The 24,925-nt window shown below is 45.4% G+C and overlaps 1 protein-coding gene across 3 annotated transcripts; it reads right to left on the minus strand.

Annotated features, from left to right (window-relative positions):
- Positions 1 to 1,995: 1,995 nt before the first annotated feature.
- Positions 1,996 to 24,925, minus strand: LOC142487938 (uncharacterized). 3 transcript variants are annotated; one of them, XM_075588083.1, is made up of 5 exons: positions 24,697 to 24,923; positions 18,596 to 18,703; positions 13,988 to 14,074; positions 13,105 to 13,203; positions 1,996 to 2,449 (listed from the first exon to the last, which is right to left on the minus strand). In XM_075588083.1, the coding sequence occupies exons 1-5, from the start codon at positions 24,874 to 24,876 to the stop codon at positions 2,276 to 2,278; spliced, it is 648 nt and encodes a 215-aa protein (XP_075444198.1). In that variant the 5' UTR covers positions 24,877 to 24,923; the 3' UTR covers positions 1,996 to 2,275. The 3 variants fall into 3 exon arrangements, with proteins under 3 accessions (XP_075444198.1, XP_075444199.1, XP_075444201.1); XM_075588086.1 differs by lacking the exon at positions 1,996 to 2,449 and adding an exon at positions 8,358 to 8,390 and having other exon boundaries at positions 24,697 to 24,925; XM_075588084.1 differs by lacking the exon at positions 13,105 to 13,203 and having other exon boundaries at positions 24,697 to 24,921.

The raw sequence follows: 24,925 nt of genomic DNA on the forward strand, positions 1-24,925 counted from the left end.
ATTTTTAAATACACTCTTTAATGACCGTTATAACCCTATTTGTAAGCGACAGGTAGACTGAGCCCTCTAACAGTTAGTTAACTCTTGTCACCCTGGTCCTCTGAAAGCCTCCTTGGAATGAGAAGAGGATAATCCCTAACTGTGAATCGTATTTATGACATTTCCGCAACAGATAAAAAAAAATATATATATATATGTAAATATTATTGTATGTAGATTTTATATCAACTCAATATGCAGTGTTTTACAACATTACAATACAATGGCAGTACAGGGAATATGATAATAGAGGTGGGATAAGTGCATCAATACATTAATGTAACATTGGAAGAATGGAGTCTCTCCCCCTAAGAGCTTACAATCTAATTGACAGGAGATACCAACAAAAACAATAGTCAACGTGAGTGTATTGGTTAGAATGTGTATAAGAGAATAATGTAGTTTAGCGAGGGATGGTCCCCAGAACTATATTATCCAGTCATTGAACATGATGGGTTTTGAAGTTAGATAGAAAAGGTGCTTGGTGGACATTGAGTGAGAGATTCCCAGAGGTAGGATGCAGCATGGGAGAAGGGTTGTAACCATGAGATAACTGCAGGGACACAGGGGGCAGAGAGGAGACAGGCCTGAGCGAGCGAGCACTAATAATTATTTTTACAGTGATGTCAGTTGCAGAAGCACTAATGTCTTTGCTCCATAATCTGTTTTCGAAGTGGGCCAGTACATGCAAAGGACAATTTATGTTGTGTCCCTTTATGAAAACAAAAGGGAATAATGCTTGCTAAGGCTTTTCTAAGAACCTTCATCCGAGAAAGAACTTAGCACCTACAACCCCAATTACATCCTGATAGTTGTAGTTATTCAAAGATACCAGATTGTGTTACATCCAGAGTCACAGACAAGAAAGGGGGTGGGGAGGGTGCAGGAGAGCCGGGACAAGTGTCCTGGGCCTGGTGGCTCAGAGTGCGTGGACGGACCAACTTCCCTCCTGAACCTGCATGGACCCACCTGCCTCCAGAACCAGCTTGGGCTCACCTCCCTTCAGAACCTGCATGGACTCATCTGCCTCAAAACCTGCATGGACCCACCTGCCTCCAGAACCTGCATGGACCCACCTCCCTCCTGAACCTGCATGGGTCCACCTCCTTCCAGAACCTGCGTGGGCCCACCTCCCTCCAGGACCTGTGTGGGCGCACCTGCCTCCAGGACCTGCATGGACCCACCTGCCTCCAGAACCTGCATGGACCCACCTTCCTCCAGAACCTGCATTGACCCACCTCCCTCCTGAATCTGCATGGGTCCACCTCCCTCCAGGACCTGTGTGGGCCCACCTGCCTCCAGGACCTGCATGGGCCCACCTCCTTCCAATGCCTACGTCAACACATTTCCCTTTCATGCCTGCGTGGGCCCAGCCCCCTCCGCACACCCTACAGGGCCCCATGCTGTGTGCGGACCTCCGCTCATTGTTTGGAGGAACCCTTGAAGTATTGTGAAAAATCTCGGGGAACCCCTATCTGGCTGACACATATTAGGCTCGACGGGTAAGTCACAAAATGTCACACCTCACGAGCCACCTCTATTTCCCACCCTCTACCCATGTATTTCTGTCCCATCCGTCTCACTAACTCTCCCCCCCCCCTCACTCCTCGCATGTATTTATCCCTTGCGTCTCTCTCTCACTCCCTCTTTTCCTCACTCCTCCTGCCCCCCTCTCTTCTCTCACTCGCCCCTACCTTCCGTCAATTACCCCACTCTCACTCAATCCACCCTACAAAATACATACCAAAAAAACCCACCCTCGGGGGGGGGGGGGGGTCTGTAGTCTATAGGAGGAACCCCTGAGACTGCTTCAAGGAGCCCCAGGGTTCCACAGAACCCTGGTTGAGAATCACTGAGTTAGATGGTAAAGCTCTTAATAGGGTTAATAATAGAAGTTAATTGAAAGCATGTTACTATATAAAATACCTGGCTATGGCACAAAGAACAAAAACAATGTAAAATTACTCGGTTTGGTTTACAATATTTGGCATGGCACAGACCAGCAAAATATAAGCAGGTTCGAATGTATTATTTAACAAATCACTACGTTTTTGTATAACTAGAATAATTATAACATGTAACACTATTTCCTCATTACTGGTTACATTAGACATGTCATTTCACAAGCTGCTTATTCGCTGCCACAATGGACCTTGTAGCAGCCACAGGGTTAAGAATCAAAAAGAATGATCTGAATCATTATCCGCAGTTTTGTGCAGGAGGTGGAGCGGATGTTCTAACTGGTGCCTGCAGCTTCATCTTCAGAATGTGGAACCATTAGTCCTGCGGTGGCATAGGACGATGGGTAGTATTGCACCGATGATACTACGGGAATATCAGCAGCAGGAACCTCTTGTTGCTGGGCTGGTGCCTTTGTATTTTGTTTTTTTGGTTGCTTGGGCTTCTTACTCTGAAAAAGTAAAAAAAAATTAAAAAAATCGAGTTGTTGTTTTTTTTTTTTTATTGTGTCTTAGTAGAACAATTGCCTCGCTCACTGAGGTCTTGTAAAGTTATTCAAAAAGATTTAATGGGGGGGGGGGGAAATAATCGACATTTCAGTTCTAATAAAGAACCTTTCTCAAAACATTCTTAATTAGAACTGAAAAGTCAACTTTCTCTGCATAACTTTACAAGACCTGTGGGTGCTTATTCTGTTCTGTGTATTACCCAGCGTTGTTTAGTGCACCCAGGCAGGATTTTGCCTTTAGTGGAGTGCTACTGAGATATATACATATATAGCTGCAATATCAAAATGCACAGCATGACCTATATAAATTACATCAGTAGCCAGACATTTTCGTAACCACCATGGGTCTGACCCTACTGTCGTTTCTGCGTTTGCTTTTGACAGGGTCTCCCTTGTATCCGCGGTGGGACCTTGAGAAGGCCCTGTTGAGGAGCGAATGTAGTTGGATAGTGCAGCTCGGGACCATGGTGCCCCATGGTCTTAATGACTATTTAGGTTTCGCCATGGTTTTGATACCCTGACATCCAAAACCTATGCCAAACTAGGTGTACTTTACAGGAACAAATACTCCCTAAGTCTCCTGGTCAGAAAGCGTATTGCACAGCAGATGCTAATGCCAAATATAGACTATGGAGACATAGTATACGGATCGGCACCCCAAACCCACCTTAGCAAACTACTCAAGCAAACCCACCCTCTACTACTCAATCTGTCATTTTGTTCTCCAATGTAACTACAACACACATCACTGCGAAATGCTCAAAGAACTAGATTGGTTGTCACTTGAGTCTAGACGGAAAGTTCATCTTTCCTGTCTTGCCTTCAAATACTTTCTGGGCAAGCTACCCAGCTACCTGAACAAGCTCCTCACCCCTACCACATGCAGCACTTATCATCTGAGATCTAACTCCAAAAGACTGCTCATGGTCCCAAGCTTCAACAAAGTATCCGGCCGCTCCTCCTTCTCTTACCGTGTACCCCAAAACTGGAACAACCTACCGGAGACTCTCACTTCCACCACCAGTTTAAGATCTTTCAAAACTAAAGCTGTCTCACATTTTAATCTGGTCTATAACTGTTACATACGCCTATAACATATATTATCTGTAACTGCATGCAATGTCTTGTATATAATGTATACCCTGTTCATTTATGTAACTGTATTTGTAACCATGTATTATTTGTCATATTAACTCTATGCCCAGGACATACTTGAAAACGAGAGGTAACTCTCAATGTATTACTGCCTGGTAAAACATTTTATAAATAAATAAATACATGCTAACACCTCTCCCTCCCCTCCTGTGTTCTTTATTTAAAAAAATTTTTAATAGCCCAAAGACTCATGAATAAGATCTCACCAATACCGATATATGGCGGCATTACAATGTTCACCAGTTATCTATCTCCTGAGAACATCTTTGAGACGAGCAGCTTAACGTTCCTGACTGAAACAGATACATCTCTGGCGTTTCTGCAACCAAGATGAGGAACACTACGGCTAACTGTGATGCAGATATCATCATCAAGCCGACCCGATGTGATGCAGAGAAATTGTATTGACATGAACGTTCCTCTATTAATATGCCTGTGCCCTACTCAATGTAGTACACTTAGTAATGCATACATTGGATGTACAGGTGCCTCGGTATCTAGGCAACCTTCGGGACGCTTTCCAACTTGCTACAGTTACTTCTTATGAAAGTTAAGTCATAACAGCCATTTTATTGGCTGCTAGCTTAGCGCCTGGTCGCCATGGTGATTGACGTCGCCATGCTGGGGAACCTGATGACGTAGGTCTCTGCCGATTCGGTGGCAACTCTGCTGCTATGTGGATTGGCCAACCAGTCAGGAGAAAAAGAGTAATCAGTTGTACAATATATCCGTGGAGGATATCAGCTGCTGTAATTATCTCAGAAAGCTCAGTTTGGGCACCAAATTCAATAAGAAATCTGCTATATAAAGTTTGCCTGTTGCTGTTCTGCTACCACTCCCAGAAGAAGACCGTCTTCAAAACGCGCATCGGAGTGGGAGCGTGGCTGGGGAACCGCCTCATCTCCTCTCGGTTAAGGGACTTTGCCTCACATGCACCTACATGACTCTCATGGTGATGTATTAAGGACTCCATACTGTACCTGGACTTACTTTTTCAGAAACAATCTCATGCCTTGCCTTAGGATTTTGTCTCTTTGGACATTATACTTCCCACCACTAGCTGATATTCTTTGCTTATAGTTACCTCAGTACAGGCATACCCCGGTTTAAGGGCACTCACTTTAAGTACACTCGCGAGTAAGGACATATCGCCCAATAGGCAAACGGCAGCTCGCGAATGCGTCTGTCAGCACGTCCTGAACAGCAATACCGGCTCCCTACCTGTACCGAAGCTGTGCGCAAGCGGGGAGACTATAGATCCTGTTACACATGTGTTATTTACATCAGTTATGCACGTATATGATGATTGCAGTACAGTACATGCATCGATAAGTGGGAAAAGGGAGTGCTTCACTTTAAGTACGTTTTCGCTTTACATACATGCTCCGGTCCCATTGCATACGTTAATGCAGGGTATGCCTGTATACCATTACTGTTTCTCCTGGGTGTTTGCAGTTTATTATGTCTGCTTATGCATGAGTAGTTTCAATTCTATTACTGATGTGACATGCTATACTTAGTCTTACTGTCACTCTCGTTTACATGCATAGTGTGATCTTGACCCTCACAGTTATTTGATTTTAACATATTGTGCTATCCGCAACATCATGGGTTTACCTATTACCACTAGTGGGAGTCACACATCACTAGTCTCCACTGGTTACATCTTAGAGGTGATTTTCAACATTGTGTTATCATATCACTTTGTTATTTCCAGGATTTATAGTATGGTTTTGTCCCTCGAGAAGTTACTGGGGAATACCCCTCCATTTTACTCTCTTTCTCCCCTGTTTTTATAATGTCTACATTGAATAAAATTGTATTATTTTTCATGGTAACCCGTGTGCCCCCCTTTGGGAATCTTTTTTGTTGCTGCCATATAGATAGTATAGATATACGATACCGATGGTGGGACCAGAAATCACTTACAAAGAGTCCATGATACATCACCATTGGGGGAAATAACATATGCACCCGTAAAAGTCCCATAAGGTAGAACAGTGGTGTCCCCCGCCAGCTCCCACTCCAACGCGCATTTCGTCGATTGACTTCTTCGGGGTAATACATTTTATTCATACTATTTCCGGTATACCTGTCTGCTCTTTCAAGGGAATCTTTTGTGACACACACACACACACACACACACACTCACAATCTGGAGGCATGCATGATAAAAAAAAAACTTGGTATGTATATCTATATTTACATAGCGCTTCACAGCAGTACTAGACGTAACATAATAATAGAACATATAATGGGAATAAGCACTACAAACATGAAAGTAACAATAGGAAAGGGGATCCCTGCCCCGGAGAGCTTACAATCTAAGTTGGTTGAGAATTTTGTGTTCTTCGGTTGTTTTTTCACTATCTCCGTAGATCCAGTCTGAAGCAAGGTATAAGTAAACATTATATCTACTATTCTAAGATCCAGCAGAACCCCAGAACGGGTTTTCCAGTGAGAAAAAAGGACCAATCAGTACGGCTATCTTGACTTAAGAATTTAGACAATGTATATAAGAGAACCAGCTTTCCCGATTTCCAGATTTCCCAATGCCACATGGGTAGGACTTTCCTTATTTAAGGGAAACAGATGGTCACGAAATAAATAACGTTTCAAGATGGTATGCAGGTATCTTAAATACTTAGGACTCATTGAAAGTGACGTCTTGAAGAGAAATAGTGATTATTTCACATAAATACATAAATAGTGTCAGCAAAACATTGAATGCCAGTTATTCGATTCAGTTGCATCTCTGCTATTGGGTTGAAATTCCAGATTGTTTACAGCACCAATAATGTCATTGCAATCCTCCTTTAAGCTTTGTTACCTAGTAATATATTAATTACTTTCAGAAAGTTCAATCTCTGGTTAATGCCATGCTGGGCGACATCTTTCTACATATATTAATACAGGGGAAAGCAATTATAAAGCTCAAAGGCAACATGGATCAGGTAAGTAAAAACAAAAACGGCAATCATCTCTCTCCCAGGATCAACAAATAAGAATAATTATGGCCTGGTCCCCACTGAACATCTCATTATAGGGGTGAGCCTCTTCAAGCCTCTGTAGAATTGCGCTTGTGCAAATCTGATTTAGACAGTGTTGTTTAATCCCTTTTCTGCGCAATGCGTTGCCCGTTCCTCTGAAAGTTCTCCTTGAGAAAGCGCCTTTCTGGTGCGAACCGCGTGGGAGGAGATTTTTTTTGTCTTGTTTGTATTTTTGTTTAGTGTATTTTAGCATGTAACTAATAAATCTTTTTTATTTTTCAATTATCCGGTGAGTTCTGCTATTTTTAACGGGTCCGCAGTCCCACCAATATCATTACTTCTTGTCCTCTGAAAGTGATGCTGTCAATTACTAGTCATAATACTCATATAGAAAACATTTAGTAGACCCTTGCGATGCCGGCCAGCAATTTGAGCACATTCACAGCTTATTTGGGGACATTACCAGTTGGCAACTGTGACCGAAAATATTTGACTCGGGGAGACACTTTCACTGTAACTTTCACAAACACTTTCATTATTTTTGCAAAAATGGCTACGTGTGGAGTTTCGCACTTTTTGCAGGCAACCAACATGAAATAGTTGCATGGAAAACTCCCCACAGAAAGGTAATGGAAGCACTAATTGGGTCATCCAAAATTACTTAAATGACCTCTTTGTGATGTAATGAATTGTGCAAGTCTTTCGCTGGCACCTCTGGCATACAAACATTTGCTAAACAAGCTGGTACAGATTCCCAAATCTCTACGAGATCCACCCACAAATGTGGAAAACATGACTGATTTGCCAAGGAATGGGTGTGTATTATTCTTGCCTTGTTAAGGGCTGTTTGTCAGGTTATTCTACTTCATTTTACTCATTATACCCTTCCTGCCGAGGACCCATACTGTATTTGTGAGATTCCAGAGTTTTGAGCCAAACATTAATTAAAATCCAATTTCAGAGTAAATACAGTAGCTTCTGTATTTACTGATCCTCTTAGCAATTGCTTATGACCTTCCATCACCTCTGTCTACTATTTGTCCAATAAGACATAATACATTCTGTAAAGAATCCAGTTCCAACTAAACAAATATACCTATTTGAATTGTACGTTAATATAAAATATCTGGGATTTAATGCAATGAGGCAAAAACATTATACCATACATATCAAAGAATAATAGTTACTTTACTTTCAAGGGGATTTTTTTCATATAATACATAAGGTGCAGATTATTGCTCCAGAATTACATGACTTTTTTTTTTTCCAAATAGTTTTATTAGGCATTGATACAACATTTGTCAACATACAATCAGCATAGCCTAATTCGTGAACAGTTTTACATTTTTTGGGGGGGAAAAGAATAGACAACCTAAATTGTCGTAGTGAGAGGGAGCCTTCAGAGAGGGAAGGCAGAATTGAGGGGGGTAACAGGGGGGGAGGAGGGGGGTGCCCACCCTGGCAGGCGGGGTCTCATATTGGATAGTTTGGGAGGTGTTGTGCTCTGCGTCTCTATTTATTCTATCTGGGGAGATAGTGTATATAACTGAGTGAAGTCGGTTAGCTTTATCTAGTTAGTAGGATCCAAGGCTCCCAAATTTTGTAGAACGCGAATAGGTTTTGTCTCAGGGTAGCCGTTAGTTTCTCCATGAGCATCACCTCACTGATTCTCTTTTTAATCGCCCTTATTGCAGGTGTGGTTATTCTCTTCCAGGAGGCCGCTATTTCACATCTAGCCGCTGTAAGGATAAAGGAGATTAATTTCCTAGTCGGCCGGTCAATTCATTGGCCTGGCCAATAGGAAGGTTAGTGGTTCAATAGGCAGTTCCAGGTCGGTGACCTCTTTTATCAGAATTTGGACCTTGGACCAGTATTTCACAATTTCCGGACATGTCCACCAGATGTGGGCCATGTCCCCTCTATGACCACAACCTCTCCAACATAGATCTGATACCAGGAGGTAGATTTGGTTTAATCGTGCTGGGGTAAGACACCAGAAAAACATGATTTTATAAATATTCTCTTTTGTTGTGGTGCATATAGAAGTTTCTGAGGCTGCCTTCCAGATTTCTTCCCACGTCTCTCTTTCTATCTCAATGTTCAAATCTGCCGCCCATTTGACCATATAGTCATGTAGAAGAGGGGTCGACGATCTGTCGAGTTCACTGTATATTTCCGATATTAGACCTTTTTGATGGGACTTAGTTTTACAGAGGTACTCAAATTTTGTAAGAGAAGGGAATTCCGGGAGTGGGCATGTTTTTTGAATAAAATGTCTGATTTGAAGGTACTTAAATGTATCTAGTTCTCTAATGTTATATTTGGCCCTTAGATCTTGATAGCTCAGAAGCTTCCCAAGGCTTAAAAGATCGGCAATCGTCCCAACCCCCCTCTCACTTAGTTGGTCGAACAGCTTGGATCCACATCCTGGTGGAAATTTTGGGTTATTTAGGATGGGCGTCAACTGGGAGTTAGGCGAGGACAGGCCGTATTTAGTTTTACATTTAGACCAGACTTCCCACGTATGTAGGGTAGCCTTTAGTTTGCGGTTATGGGGTTGTTTGTTTCCTTTATCCAGGCTCCAGAGACAGGCTAATAGAGAAGGCATTCTGGCATAATAGGACTCTATTTGGACCCAGCAACAAAGGGCTGGGTCTGTATTCCATATTACTGCCTGCTTTAGTTGAGCGGCTTGATAATATTTATTTATATCCTGTACCCCCATGCCTCCTCTGGTTCGTGCTGCCAACAGGATCGATCTGACAATTCTGGGTCTTTTACCCTGCCAAATAAAGTGAAACAGTCTATTTTGAATGTTTTTTAGATCAGTGCCAGGGACATGAGCCTGGAGTGTTTGGAAGAAATATAATATTCTTGGGAGTATATTCATCTTAACAGAAATCATTCTCCCGATCCATGAGATCTGGTAACCTTCCCACTGATCCAAATCTTTTTTGATCTTTTCCCATAACGCTGGGTAGTTATCACGATATAAAGCTTGATGGTGTCTTGATACATTAACTCCCAGATATTTAACGTATGAAGGACACCACCTATAGCTAAAGTTCAATTTGAGTAGTTTTACTTCGGGGTCTGGGAGACTAAGATTTAGGGCCTCTGATTTGTCGCTGTTAATTTTGTAACCTGATATCTTTCCAAAATCCGTCAGTTCCTTTTGAAGGTTAGGAAGGGAAGTTTGGGGATTAATTAAAGTTAGAATGATACATGACTTTTGCCTTGATACAAGGACCTCCAAGTATTCTTTTCAAACACAGGGGGAGATGCACTGAGGTACGTTCAAGTTGAATGTGCCTGATGAGAGAGAGAGAGACAGAGAGAGACCGAGGGAGAGAGAGACAGAGACAGAGACAGAGAGAGAGAGAGAGAAAAAAAGAAGAGAGAGAGAGAGGGAAAAAGAAGAGAGAGAGAGAGAGAGAGAGAGAGAGAGAGAGAGAGAGAGAGAGAGAGAGAGAGAGGGAAAAAGAAGAGAGAGAGAGAGAGAGAAGAGAGAGAGAGAGAGAGAAAGAGCAAATCCAAGACGCGCTTGGAGGCGGCAAATTCAATTTTGGGTCTCAAGCACCCCGACACACCCTGGCCGAGCGGCTATTTGCACTAAACTTAACTGAGTGCGAATAGCCGGGCTGCTATGAACACTGTAATGTCAATAGGGGAGTGTTCTGTCTACCTTCTATTCCTTTATTCACTACCAAAGCATCATAAAGTCTTATAGCTCAATTGGTAAAGCTACAGCCCATTAACAGAGTGGACCAGGGTTCGATTCCTGGCTTTGATGTTTATTTTTTTTCCATTTTATTTTCTACTGAGTGCAAATAGCCGTGCGGCTATTTACACTCAACTGTGAATATCCACTGCCAGAGAGAGAGAGAGAGACATATATAGCGAAATAGACATACATAGCTATATATATATATTTATATAAATGTCTATTTATAGAGCGCCATTAATGAACATAGCGCTTCACAGCAGTAATATACGTGGCAATCATATAAATAACAAATAATATAAATAACACAAAAGGGAGAAGTGCTTCAGACATAAAAGTAACATTTAGGAAAAGGAGTCCCTGCCCCGAAGAGCTTACAGTTTAATTGGTTGGTAGGAAGAACGTACAGAGACAGTAGGAAGGTGTTCTGGTAAATGCGTCTGCAAGGGGCCAAGCTTTATGTATAAGGTGTTAATTATCAGCCACGCAGCTACTCATATGCTTCCTTAAGCAGGTGTGTTTTGAGGTGGGTCTTAAAGGTGGATAGAGAGGGTGCTAGTAGGGTATTGAGGGGAAGGGCATTCCAGAGGTGTGGGGCAGTCAGTGAGAAAGGTTTAAGGTGGGAGAGGGCTTTAGACACAAAAGGGGTAGAGAGAAGACATCCTTGAGCTGAACGCAAGAGTCGAGATGTATGTACATGTAACACATATTCCCCCCCCCCCCCCCCCCAATCGCACATAGGGACCATGTGGGGAAATCTACATATGTTACCAGGTGTGGTGCAATACCTGATAGGCTCACAGGAGGCCTGAACCTCCGCCACTAGGAGCCTGGGGTGTATTCTGGAACGTACTGCTTACAGCGCCTCCACCTGTGCAGGGATTCTAGTGTGTAGACTAACCCCTGACACAGGACCCACATACAGTAAGTACTTACACCAGGGTATGGATAAAACAGTTTACTATATGTACTACAACATAACACATCATTACATAACATTGCATTGGGTACAAGGGGCACCTATCTCCCTTCGTAGGCCCTTGGCCTCTCCGCCCCCAATAGTTACCCAACCATACAGTGCCCACACTGATTCGGTGCTCGGCACCAGTGTCCCAGTGTCCTGGATTCCCACCCAGATGTGTGGCAGCGCTGCTCACGTGTGTATAGTTGGTGCACTTATAGATACCTGCCCGGGCACACGTCCGTGCCCGGGTGTAACGATCTTCAAAAAGGGTCTGACGCAGGAACAGGAATCTGCCTCCGCAGTGTCCCACCTCTGTGTGAGGTGTCTCCCTCGGGGAGCGTCGCACCCACAGAATGTCTCTCACGGTAGAGCCTGGCTGAGCCCAGACGCAGACCGCGATCACCGCGTGCAACTGGCACCGGTGATATCACATAACACTGGGCACTATAGAAAGCAACACCCCCCCCCCCCCGCCTCGCACTGAAGGGGCCTCTCTTGAAGCAGCCAAAGCTAATGGCTGTGCTGCACTGCAAAGCAACACTGTCACAACTTAACTATCCTGCTCAGCTAAGGTGTCAGCATCCCTCTCTTGGGTCTGTCCCTAGCTGCAGCAACTTACTGGTGACTCAGGGCTATCTGGGGCCTGGGGGGTAACCTGGCCCAGTATGCAGGGGCTACTGCTCCCTACACACACCCTTCCCCAACCTGCTCCCAGCTCTCCCTGGCTCTTCCTGTCTGCACACAACAATGTATCCAATTCCCTGCTGCAGAGAATCTGTAAGTCTTAGTGGCTGGAATGCAGCATGTGATCTGGGTGAAAGTGCAGTCCCCAGAGGCTGCTGGGAATTGTAGTTCACTCAGGACCTCTTTAACATTGGGGCTGCGTGCGCCTACTTCACTGCACATGTGCGACATTGTAATGGCCGTCGCTACACTCATCTACGCATACGCGAACTTGTAATGGTGGCCGCTGCATCGTGCGATCTTCTGCACATGCGCAACCACTAGCGCCAATCCCAATATGGCCGGCGCTACTCCTGAAGCTACACTGCGCAGGCGCGAGCTTTCGCGCATGCGCGAACGCGTCCAATATGGCGGCGCCTGTCTGGAGATGCCGCCGGGAGCTCCCGGCGACGTGCTCACCCACGCAGCTCCCCGGCACAGCGCAGGGGTACCCGCTACACACATATTTAAAAAATAAACACAGTTTGTATACACAGAATAACTAATAATATGTTGATGAAAACTAGCACAGTGCAAAAACAGTCACAATAATGATATAAAAATCCTAAATAACAGAAATACCCAAGAGGGGTCAAGTGATAGGACCCAAAAGTGAAAAAGAGGGAGGGGAAGAGAAAGGGAGAAAGATAACACAAAGGGTTAACAGAGAGGCACCGTGCGTAACCCTGCAACGGACTTTAGTAAATCTCGCCCATGGATTGGTTATAGGATACGGTACATTTATTGGGCCAACATGGGAGTTCATCATACTGTAGATGAAATTGTAGGGTACATAGCTTTTTAAAGCCTCATAAGCCTCTTTGTCCTGTGAGGTTGTGACTAGAGATATGCAAAATGTTCGCTATCATTTGTGGACCGTGTGAAACTGACCCATAGTTTCACGTGAAAAATTTTGGCAATTTCGACAAACTTAGGCAAGTGCTAAAAGCCACTGTGCATTGCAATGACATGTCGCTGGCAGCACTCAACGTGACTGAGAGAGAGAAACCACCCATACCAAATTGAGCACACGTGTTCTTACCAGTGTGAGTGTGAGGCAATAGGAGTCCAGGCACCGACTACTTGTGAGAGAAGGTTCAAGGACCAGGTCAAAAACCCATTTGTTCCCAAGCCTGGGGACCTAAATAAAGGTTGATGAAGTTGTGCTATAAACATTTGTGGCGCCGACCATATCCAGCACTCTGAGACAAAGTAAATCTATGTTGATGTCTAATACACCACCACACTGATGTAACCTCTCTAGGGAGTCAGACAGGGAGGGCTGCACTAAAATAACTACTAAACTACATATATATACATTTGTTTTTTTTGTTTGTTTTACTCTCATGTTTACACACTAATTAACCCCTCTCTCCCCCGCCTCCCCTCCTCCTCCTTCTCCCCCGATCCTGGTCACACTGACACACACCCAACCCAGATGCCAATGCGGCAGTTCACATGACCCTTTATATACTTTTAGGTTTGCGTAATTTGGCATATTTTCTCACCTGGATAAAATCCACATGCTGGCCCCTTTCTGGAGAAATTCCACATGCTGGCCCCTTTCTGGAGAAATTCCACATGCTGCCCCCTTTCTGGAGAAATTCCACATGCTGCCCCCTTTCTGGAGAAATGACGCCTAAACCTACAGTAGCATACTGTACATACAAATTATAAGACTGATTTTTTTAAAGATAATCCACCCTTTATATTTGGCAAAATAAATAAAAGCCAAAGAACAGTTAGTGAGTGCACTTGAGACAGTTCTAGATACTAGACACCAGGGTTGGCCAACTCCAGTCCCTGACATTTTCGGGCAATCTTGCATTGGAAAGTTCAGCGTCAATGAAAACAGCCCATACTTCTCAAGTAACGAATGATTTACTCTTGGCAACAAATCATGATAACAGTCTCCAATCTCTTACCCCAAGGGGATGGCATTCTACAGAATTTAAAGGGGCTTCTTGCACGAAATCCAGGACAGTGACTTCCAAAGAACAATCCATTGTTTGCTGGGAGGAATAAAAAAAAAGAAAGAAAAGTCAAATGTATTTACAGTAGGGTCCCGCTTCTCGGCGATCCGCCAATACGGTGGTACTGTTTCATGACTGCAGTCATGTTCCCGCGCATGCGTAAAAGGGGCCGCCGATTCCGCGCATGCTCAGAAGGGGACATTCTGGGACGGCATGGGAGGGAGTAGAGATGGAAAATCGCCGGTGGACATAGCTTTTTTTGTGCAAAGTGCACAAATGCTAAGTTCCGCTTTTCGGCGCATGCGTAAAAGGGGCCGCCGATTCCGCGCATGCTCAGAAGGGGACATTCTGGGACGGCATGGGAGGGAGTAGAGATGGAAAATCGCCGGTGGACATAGCTTTTTTTGTGCAAAGTGCACAAATGCTAACTTCCGCTTTTCGGCGGGGGCCTGGAACCGAACCCGCGGAATGAGTGGGGACCCACTGTACTTGTAACTATGTTACTTATTGTTATAACTATGTAACTACTATGTAACTGCTATGTAACTTGCACTTCACAAATTGTTCTTAGCATACAGTAGGGTCACATTTTAGTTATCACATGAGACAGTGATCCGTTGTTATTATTATTGGTGCCCTGTGCTTTTAGATATATTGAACATGCTACACAGTGAAAGACAATTAACACCACGGGTAAATCTTCGCATCATTTTCGCTACGCTTTGCAAATTAGCTTTGAAAACGGACTTTCTTTTTAATCCCTTTTCTAGGCAATATTTTGATTTGAATTATAAAGCATGAATAAATCTTTGCATTTTAGTGCTCAGCGAGGAAGACAGGTTTTTACCTTGTCCGAGGGGGTCTTTGCCCTTGGTCAAATACTGTCTCAGTGTTGTTCCCTTGCTTTTTTATTTTTAGAGAGGTTTTCACCATACTAGGGGTGTTTATTTGCCCAGTTTCTAGTTTCTCGCTGATTTTTTTTTTTAAACAGCGTATTTTATTCATAGAGAAAATAAGCGGAAACCCTAAATAAATGTAGCCCTTTTTCTGGACACCTACCTAAGGGCTACCGGTCACTGTCTAACACCTGTGGCTCCAGGAGATCTGAGCCTCCGCTAGCTGGGAGCCTGGGGCAATACACACTCATAACATAGCGCAGCGCCTCCACTTACCCAGGATCCCCAATTCGAAAGATTTACCCTGGGCAAGAACCATACCATACATCGTGGGACAACCAAACTTTACTGCATCTGTCTGTGGCACCTCCTTGACAACACAACATGCATGCATATATATATACGCGACTGTATCATAACATGAACCTCACTCCTAACACAGTATAACATCTATCATGCTAAAGTGGCTCGGCCACACCTCAAAGGGGATATTGTCCTGTACAGCCGTGGCTCGGCCACGCTCTCATAGAGTATGTCCTTGCGAAACTTGGAAAGAATGTTATCTAACCGCTAGCCACTTGCTAGTGTCTGTCAAAGTTAATACTAAGGCGGGATCAGCGCCTGATGACCGGTGTCGGTGCACTTGCAGAATACAAAATACCTCCCGGTAACGGCGGTGACCACACCTCTTCTCAAAGGGTCCGGCGTATCTGTTCCAGACCTTCCGCTGTCGCTGGCTCCGCCGTCTGCACTCGGACGGCAATATCAGTCCACGGCTCTGTGCGCTTGACTCTGTCTAACGTGACAATAGCTCCTCACTACGGGCGTCCCTACAGTACCGCAACCTACAGTGACGCGGGGAATACTCCTAGGGACCTGGGGATAGTCTCTGGCCTAGGCAGGCGGGTCACGGACCCCCTGCTCTCGCACTCCCTGTTCCGCAGAAACTCCAACTCCTTCTCCTAGCGTGGTGCTCTTCCCCCACGCTTCCGGTTCTCCTCCAAGGTTCGCGGGGGGTTAAAGTTCAGTACATAGTCCCTTTTCATTGGTTCGCTGTTCGCGCGCTTCCTGGGCGCATGCGCGACCTTTCCTCTATACCAGTGACCTCGCAACATTGCGCAACAATATGGCGGCGCCCTGTACCACTTGCCGCGCGGAACCCGCCGTACAGTGAACACATGCACGGAGTATTAACACATCCTTACATAAACATGACTGCTTAGCCCCTCTCACTCGAATTGTTAGCGTTCAATGGGGGAATCACAAAGCCCCAGAAAGGGTTATCGGAGCGTTAATTGCTATTCAAGTAAATAGCAGGTAACGCAGGATCAAGCTCTGAGGCCCCTTATTAGAAATTCATGAATCCCGTCATCAGAGCCTTGGCTGACAAGCTCAGGCTAAGACAACTGCGCTGATGACGCCCTTTGTAGTCTACACCAGGGGTGCTCAACTACAGTCCTCAAGCCACCCCAACAGTTTTCCAGATATCCCTGATTCAGCACAGGTGGCTCAATCAGAGGCTCAGTCAAGCCCCCTGTGCTGAAGCAGGGACTGATTGAGACACCTGTGCTGATGCAGGGACTGATTGAGCTACCGGTGCTGAAGCAGGGATATCCTGAAAACCTGACCTGGGGGGTGGGCATGAGGACTGGAGTTGAGCACCCTTGGTCTACATGGACAACGACTTCCAGCTGGAGTATAGCAAGCGAGGCACCCTGTGGTGTGGACACTCTACTGCAGGCCTTGGGCCTTTTTAAATGGAAATTTAAGTAAAGAAAAACAGTTTGGAAACAAAATATGAAAAATAAAGTTGGTAATCAGCTTTAAATGGCATCCCATTGAGATCACTTTCAGGATACGGCAGATCATTTTATTGGGAACTGCACTGTTTAGTCTTTCACTGCAATACAGACCTATCTATCTCAAGGTCTTTGGATAGCACATACACAGAGCGAGCCCTGCTCCGATGCGACCTGCAACGCATTGAATGTTTGTCCAGTAGTGTCAATCTTGATTTATAGAGCAGGGGATTACTCGGGGTAAACAGCTTACCAGCCATCTCTGACCAAACATGGCTGCGGTTGCTTCTGCTGGGGACTGATGAAGGTGTGATTGTAACAACGAAACGCTGACACAACTAATTCAAGACTGGTCTGCCACCATATTATTTTTATTGTCGACTACCCAAGGTAAATATATACTTGAGTTAAACAATATTTTAAGTTTAATACGGAAACCTGAAACAGATGTATAAATAACATTACCATTACTATTTAAGGACCGATTTGTACATGGGTTTTGTTCAGAGCTTCATGGGATGCTGCAATGCATTGTCTTGTAAGGCCCTCTGGCTACACAGTTGTTAACAGAACTGCAAGTGGAATAGAATGTAGACACCATGTTACAGTACAGGTATGATGGGGCATAATCATATAACAACGTACTGTAGAGGCAACTCTTATTCGAACAAAAACCAGTGGCAATTCCCCAAAATACCCAGGAAACACCCAGGTACATGCTGGGTACATGCCTTAAACTAGCCCCAGCATTTCTGCATTGATTAATGGCCTATCAGATTAACAGCGGGGGTCCCTGGCAGTCCCATTCAAACTGAATTGGACTGCCAGGGATCCCTGCTGTGTTAATCCTATGGGTCGTTAGTCAATGCAGAAATGCCTTAAACGTGCCTCAAACTAGCCCAGAACATACCCAGCACATACCCAGCACATACCCAGAATGTAACCCGGCTAGTTTACGGCAAATGTTCGAATAAACGTTGCCTCTACTGTAATGTCGTCATCAACATGAAGCGTGGTCCCCACCTATGCAAGTTTTCAGCCGTCTGGTAATGATCTCATTAGAAGTAGGAAATCTTTTCCCCAAAACTTGCATTTATTGCATCTTGTACTGTTCTCGTGGGTCATCGAGGGCTGGAAGAAATCATGTCTGAACTGCTGAGTGATCCAGAAATTTAAGTCAATAGAAAACGTCCCTACCTTTTTTATTATCTTTCCTGATACAGTAGACGTCCTCCTTTTTATCCTAGCCATAGTATCTATTAGATGTTTTGTATATTATTGGGATTTTATATACATACAAAAACCATTACGGCCCATATTTACTAAGCAGGGCTGTTCCATGAGAAACCTGTCGGAAGGTCTGGGACAGCACCACTTAGTATGGGACTTCACCTTTTGGCTACCCAAAGATGTAGCCACTCCATCACGGGGTCTCGCACTCCCGGGACCCCAGGACAGTGGCTACTTCATGCCCATGAAGTGCTCGTAGGGGAGATTGCGTCTGACCCAATCTGCCATTCATGGACATGGAAGAGGAGGACTCCTCCTCTTCTGTTTCTGGGTTAAGTCATGCCCCGGTCATGTGATCGCGGTTTGTCGGAGGGGCCGGGGCACTCAAAAGGTTAATGCAGGGGTGGACAACTCTAGACCTCAAGGGCCACCAAGAGCTCAGGTTTTAAGGAGATCCCTCCTTCAGCACCGATGGCTCATTCAGTGGCTGAGCCACCTGTGCTGAAGCATGCATCTCCTTCAAATCTGAGCTCTTGGTGGACCTTGAAGACTGGAGTTGGCCACCCCTGGGTTAATGAGTAAATGAGCAATGGAATGAGTTGCTTTTTCCGATGTGTTGGTTATTACAAACTTACCCCTCTGTCTCTGTGCTTGCACTGCTGCAAGTCGTAGTCTGCATTTTTCCAGCAATGAGTCTCCTTTATAGTGAATCCAATGGTGAAGTGGACACCCCAGTCAAAGATCTGTATGGGGAAATGGCACAGGATTATTCAACGGTTATTAGTATTATTAGAGATGTGTCAACCTCTCCTAGTTCCTGCCATGTCTTTTATAGAAAATAGCAAATTGGTGAACTATTGGAGTAAAGACTGCTTATTGGATTTCAGATTACAAAATTAGCTCTTTTCAATGTGTGCAAAAATGTACAAAATGTGCTATATTACACAAGAACATTTGCCACATATTCTGTGAAATACTAGTGCATATTGTGTCACGGGGCTCCCTAAGTCTTGGATTCACTAAGCTCTGTTAGCCTCTGTGATGGAGGGGGGGGGGGGAGGGGCTCCCAAATCGCTCTCCAGGGCCCGAGGTGCGTTTTCTCCAGCCCCTTACCTTCTCTCTCCTGATCACTGTGGGCGCTGACGCCCAGTCTCCCTGCTCCCTCCCGCTCGGAATGCGGAGAGGAAGGGGAATGATGGATGTACAGTATGGATATCTTTATTTATATAGCGCCACTAGTGTACATAGCGCTTCACAGCAGTAATACTCGTGACAATCATATAAATTACAAATAATACAAACAACAGGGCATGGGAATAAGTGATTCAGACATGCGTGGCGGCTGAGACTACAGGCCACCCAGGAAGGCCCGCAGACCGCCAATGGTCTTCTGGTCCTAGTGCCACCTTCCTATCCCACTTCAGCAGCGGGATGAAGGGGTCAGGGAAGGCCATGGAGGCGGTCCAGGAGCAGTTCTCCATGGCGTCTCCTTTAATCCTTCAGAGCACCACTCCATCTGGGGGTCATCCGGCCATGACAAATAGACTTTAATGGGGTCAGAATTCACATGGTGAAGCCATTTATCTTGTCATAAACTCACTTTTTAAGAAATTGGCCTCTGTAGTTTTTTCCCCTATCTAAGCGCCAGCCCAATGAACCCTATCCGCACCCATGCATGGAACGCTTGTAAGTTACAGTATAAGAACTTTCCACTATTCTCCCCTCTTAATTGCTGTTGCTGATTTGTATGTATCTTTTTGCATACAGTAAACTATATATTAAACCCCTTGTTTAATAACTATTGTAGTGAGTGTTATCTCATGTGGTGTTTAGTAACTTGGTATATACTGTATGTTATGTCATTTGGTTACGGCGCTTACTGGGAATTCTGTCACTCTGGCATTTGGGTTTGGGGCCCATTATCCCCAGTAATCCCTAGGTAACAGTATAAATAGTGACATAGGTCCTTGAAGTGGGAATGATTTCTTGTGATTACCAGGAGTGAGTGTGAGTGTACCCTGCATAGGAGCAGTGCTCTTGCGGGCTCCCCTCATAGCCTGGCTAGTGGCAACGCTTCCTCCTAGTGAGTTTAGGCTAGGATTGTTACTTTGTATGCACTGGGATTTTGTAACTTTGCTGAGTGAATTTCTGGAAGCTCTGAGACCCTCTGAGTTAGCAGAGATACCATAGGCCCCAGAAACCACCAGGGCATGGAGTAAGCTTGTGGCCCCCAGTGAGGGTCTGTGGTCACCGGGATTGGGTGGGAGATACACCGTGTATAAGATCTTGGCAATTTGGTGGGTTCCCGCTAGTGGTCATGGGTGGTGATGCTACCATGCTAACACAGTAGGTTTATGCCCAAGCCCGAGCGGGAATCCCTTATCGTCAGTAAGACCGATGTGCTTAATGGCCATTAGTCTTGATGAGGCAAAATGATCGGAAAAATGCCAAGACTTTGGAAAAGTTATGTTATTAAAAGATAACAAAGCATTGTTCTGAAATAACGTGACATTAAGGCAATGTGTATGAGGTCAAGAACTGCTGTTTTTTTATTCAAATTATCTTAGTAAATAAGTCGTTAATCGGGGAAAATAACGGTCACTCCTGTTTCATGAAACGTCCCATTATTTGCCCCGTTTTAACGGAGCTTATTGAACGGTAGCCCTTAGGGCCTTATGACGAAAATTGCTATTGACTTGAATGTGGTGCGATCTGTAACATCGAACCTTATTCAATTAGGCCCCAAGTAAGCTATCCGCAGTGGGGGATTTTGAGGGAAGTTTCCTATCTTCCCGCATTATTCAGCATTGGGGAATGTTGTTGAAGGTTTTGCTCCCACCTCTCATTGGCGTCATTCGAACACCCGGCATGTGGAGTCTACACTTTTCACTTTACAATAAGTTTCTCTCTCTCTCTTGTTCTGGAGTCAATTTCACCCAATGAAATCTTGAACGCCACAAATTGCACCACACATAGAACTAGTGGTACAGATTCCTCCGCTGTCATATGGTAGAGATTTCTTCACGATACTATACAGCAGGACAGGAGTTCTTCAACTGGAGGTCCAGGGGCCAAATTCGACCCATGAAGGTGAGTGACTCTTGAACTGTCTGCCCCTACTCGTCTTATTGCAGTTGCCCAGCCAGCCAAGTTTATTTTGTCCACACTGAAACTTGCTATCAAGCTAAGGTGATCACGCCCTTCCAAGTCTGCACGGGAAACAAACAGCGCGAGCTGTCACCTGAACACTCGAGACCCGCCAACATTTTGCACATAAAATGGAGGTGCCACTGTTGCTCCTCTACTCGTGCTGGATGGAGGTACCTCTAAGCAATTTCTATGGAAGTCCCTGTGTGCTCATTTGCATGTCATTACCCAGAATCCCTGGCTGCAGTGGAAGCATTGTATGATGGGAGATAATGGGGAAAGGCGGGGTTGCATGTGCTCACAAGTGGGGTTTTTATTTGCTGTGTGGAAGTCCCATAACCTGCAGCTTACCACCCACACATTTTGTTGTGTTTAATAGATACAGCTGGTCTTACAGGACCCAAACCCAAGGAGTGTACCTGCTGAATAGGTACAGTGGAGTGTATGACACTACTCAAACTTTTGGTATGTTAACATCCACTTAAAAACTAATGGGAATGTTACATTGTTGTCAATGAGGCAAAATAAACTTTAAGACAGACACCTGCCATTTTGTGTTTTGCCTTTATTTTTTTAACTTATTTTAAGAGATATCTTGTCCTTTTCAACGCTTTTTTACTTTTAAAATGTGATGCGTCATTCAGGAGAAATATTAAGGGTTAATACTTAAGGAGGGTAAAATTGACTCCCCAGAGCCAACGGTTACCATGGCAACCCAGTTGCTAGAGATGCTTAGGAGGCAAGATACTCACATTATCCGAGCTAAACGCATAGGTGGCAGAACAAGCTTTTGTGACTTTAATGTAAACACCATTTTTATTTTGTATCTAATTGCGATTTATTACAGTAACCCCTTACTCTGGTGTCTCACGTCTAACGAGAAACTGCCTATTTTTTTAAACCCACCTCGCCCCCTGCACTGGAATTCACTTTTCCCCGTCATTCACAGTGCTTAACCACCTCTCGCCATACGTCCAACATCGTTAAACCCCATGTGTTAAAGTAACATTGCTACATTATTGTCTCAAATGTGCCTCCCACCACATTGTTTAGATTACTAAATTATATTATATACTCCCCAGAGCAGAGATTCACCTGCGTTACTGTTTCCATTTATAGCTGCATCACTTATGCTTTTATTCATTCCATAAACACCATTTGTAGAAAGAGTTGTTTGGTGAAGTCTTTGTTGTTACCACCTATTAATAAGCTCTCTGGAATTTGCAATCCTGCTTTGCTAAATATGAAGAGCAGGAGAATACATTCCAGAATGCTAAGAGATCCGAATGTAAAAATCCAGGACTGGGAAGCAGGGGCAGCTGACTGCGTTCCTGGGGCTAAGGTCTTTTATATAGTGGCCGCGTGCGATACGCCGTGCGCATGCGCGTCACTTATAATAGGCTGAGGTTAGTCAGCCCTTCTATACAAGGGCCGCGCACGGTAGTGAGCGTGCATTCGGCCGACAGCGGGGAAGACGGGCAAAAGAATCTTTTCGCGCTGCTACCGGCGCTGAAATGTATGTGTGTGTGTGTATGAATGTGAATGTATGTATATATGTGTGTGTATGTGTGTGTGGGTGTGTGTGTGTGTCTGCACAATGTTAATAAATATTTTATTTTTACGAAAGTGGTTTTTGTTTTTTAATAAATAATAAATTACACATTCATACATACACACACACATACACAAATACACACAAACACACAGTACCTTCACACAGCTCACAGCTCAGCATACATACAAAAAGCATGCGGCACGTGCACGTAAATTCGCACAGGCACGTGCGCACGCGTGGCCGCACACTCTATAGAACAGCCCTAAGACAAGAGTCTCCAAGACAAGAGGACCAGAATATTGAGGGGGGAGGAGGTGCCTGCTTCCCTCCTATCAGTGGTCCTGCGAATCACCCCCCCCCCCCCCCACCCCATCTCATTCCCACTCCCATCTCAGTCCTACTCCCATCTCTTTTTCTCCCACTCCCCCCTCTCTCTCTCTCTCACATTTCCTCCCCCTCTCTCTCAGTCTCACTCCCATCCCCCCACAATCCCATCTCTCTCACAATCCGCCCTCACCCTTTCATACTCCCCCCCTCACCCTCAGATACACCCACAATCTCCCTCACACTCCCCCCTCTCCCTCACACACCTGCCCTCACACACACACCTTCACCCTCACACACACACTTCCCCCCTCTCACTCTTCTCTCCCTCTCCCCTTTTTCTCTCTTAGGCCTGGGACATAGGGGTGTGAGCAAGGCTGAGCCGTGCTGAGCCATGCTCACACTCGGCACTGAGCCCCTGCAGCCGCAATGAGAGCGGCTTTAGCAGGGGCTCGCGCACGCTTGCGGAAGCGTGTCTCACCGAGTTTTCAGATTTTCCTGCTTGCCGGAGCGCAGGGCCGGTCACATGAGCGGTTCGCCCAATGAGGGCGAACCAGCTCCGTGACATCACTGACCCGCCCCCAGACCCGGCCCCCCGACACGCCCCCGTACGGCGCGCTGTGTAAGGCCAGGGAAAGCACCGCTTTCCCTGAGCCTCAGCGCGCCTCCGCACTGTATTGGGCACTATGTCCCAGGCCTTAGAGGTATCCACCAAGCAGGGGTGCTCAGCTCCAGGCCTTAAGGGACGGGATTTACAACAATATCCCAGCTTCAGCACTGTTTTAAATGACTATGTCCCAGGCCTTACACCGAAGTTGGGCCTGACAGACAGATGTTCCTGGTTTCCCCCCCCCCTCTCACCGTATCTGCTGGAAAATGCCCAAACAAATTCGGAGCAATATGTATCAGGCGTCGCAAAGCGAAGCAAATTGTGTCATTTTGAACCACGGGGCTGTGCTCCAATACTGATCCAGTTGCACCAGTGAGGGTTCTGCAGAGTGGTTATATATATATGTGGGAGTTGGGGAAGGAGATATTCCACGTAATATTATAATTAAATTAATCAAAATGTGCCCCTATGACTGGTACAGTTCTCCTGGCGTCCAATGACACCGAGGTGGCATATACCTCTCTTTTAACAAATATGCTCCAAATGTAAAACTAACTAGCTGCATACGTCTGCCGCTTGTGCAAATTGACGCCGATGAAAATGTTGCTCCGGCGCTTGGAGAAAATTGCACCATCCTAGTACCTTGCCCAACTTAACTTCCAGATGTGCCCCTACTAGCCCATGTCCATAGTAAGCGTGACGGAGTGAGCGACATCCCGTGAGCCGCACACAAAAGCCCGTAAAGCAATGCGCGCGGCCGCAGAGCGCGCGTGCACGAGTGCGCTGGCGAGAACGATTTTTTTCACGAGACAAAATCTTTCGATTTTTTGTCTCGCGACGGCCGGGCCACGTGCGCGGTTCAGCCAATGGGGGGCGAACCGCTCACGTGATGTCACAGGCCACGCCCCCAAACATTTAATTGGATCTGCTCTTGGTCGCGTCTCCTCCTCCGGACCCCACAGGCCACGGATCGCCAGTGCAGCCGGCGCGCGTTACGTCACGCACTCCTTGTCGCGCGCCTGCTATGTAACAAGGCCCAAGTGTTCCACACGAATACGGATCTAGCATCACCGCACAAGGAAACATTGCATTCTACGCACCTTCTTCTTTACATTTTTCATCTGCCGCAGTTTGAAGAGCGCCTGCGTCCCTGTATTTTGTTGATTGTAAACATCAGCTGCAGCGCGGGCTAAATCTACAGGGAGAGGATGCGTGTCCGACAGAGGAGCTGCGAGGACAGACGCAGCGAGACACAGAAGCAGGGCCACCTGGAGCACCATCGTCACTGATGTCCCTCTCTGTCAGCAATGAGCCCCGCGGAGGGTCAGA

Source organism: Ascaphus truei, chromosome 2 (assembly GCF_040206685.1).
Source record: "Ascaphus truei isolate aAscTru1 chromosome 2, aAscTru1.hap1, whole genome shotgun sequence".
NCBI classification, from domain to species: domain Eukaryota; kingdom Metazoa; phylum Chordata; class Amphibia; order Anura; family Ascaphidae; genus Ascaphus; species Ascaphus truei.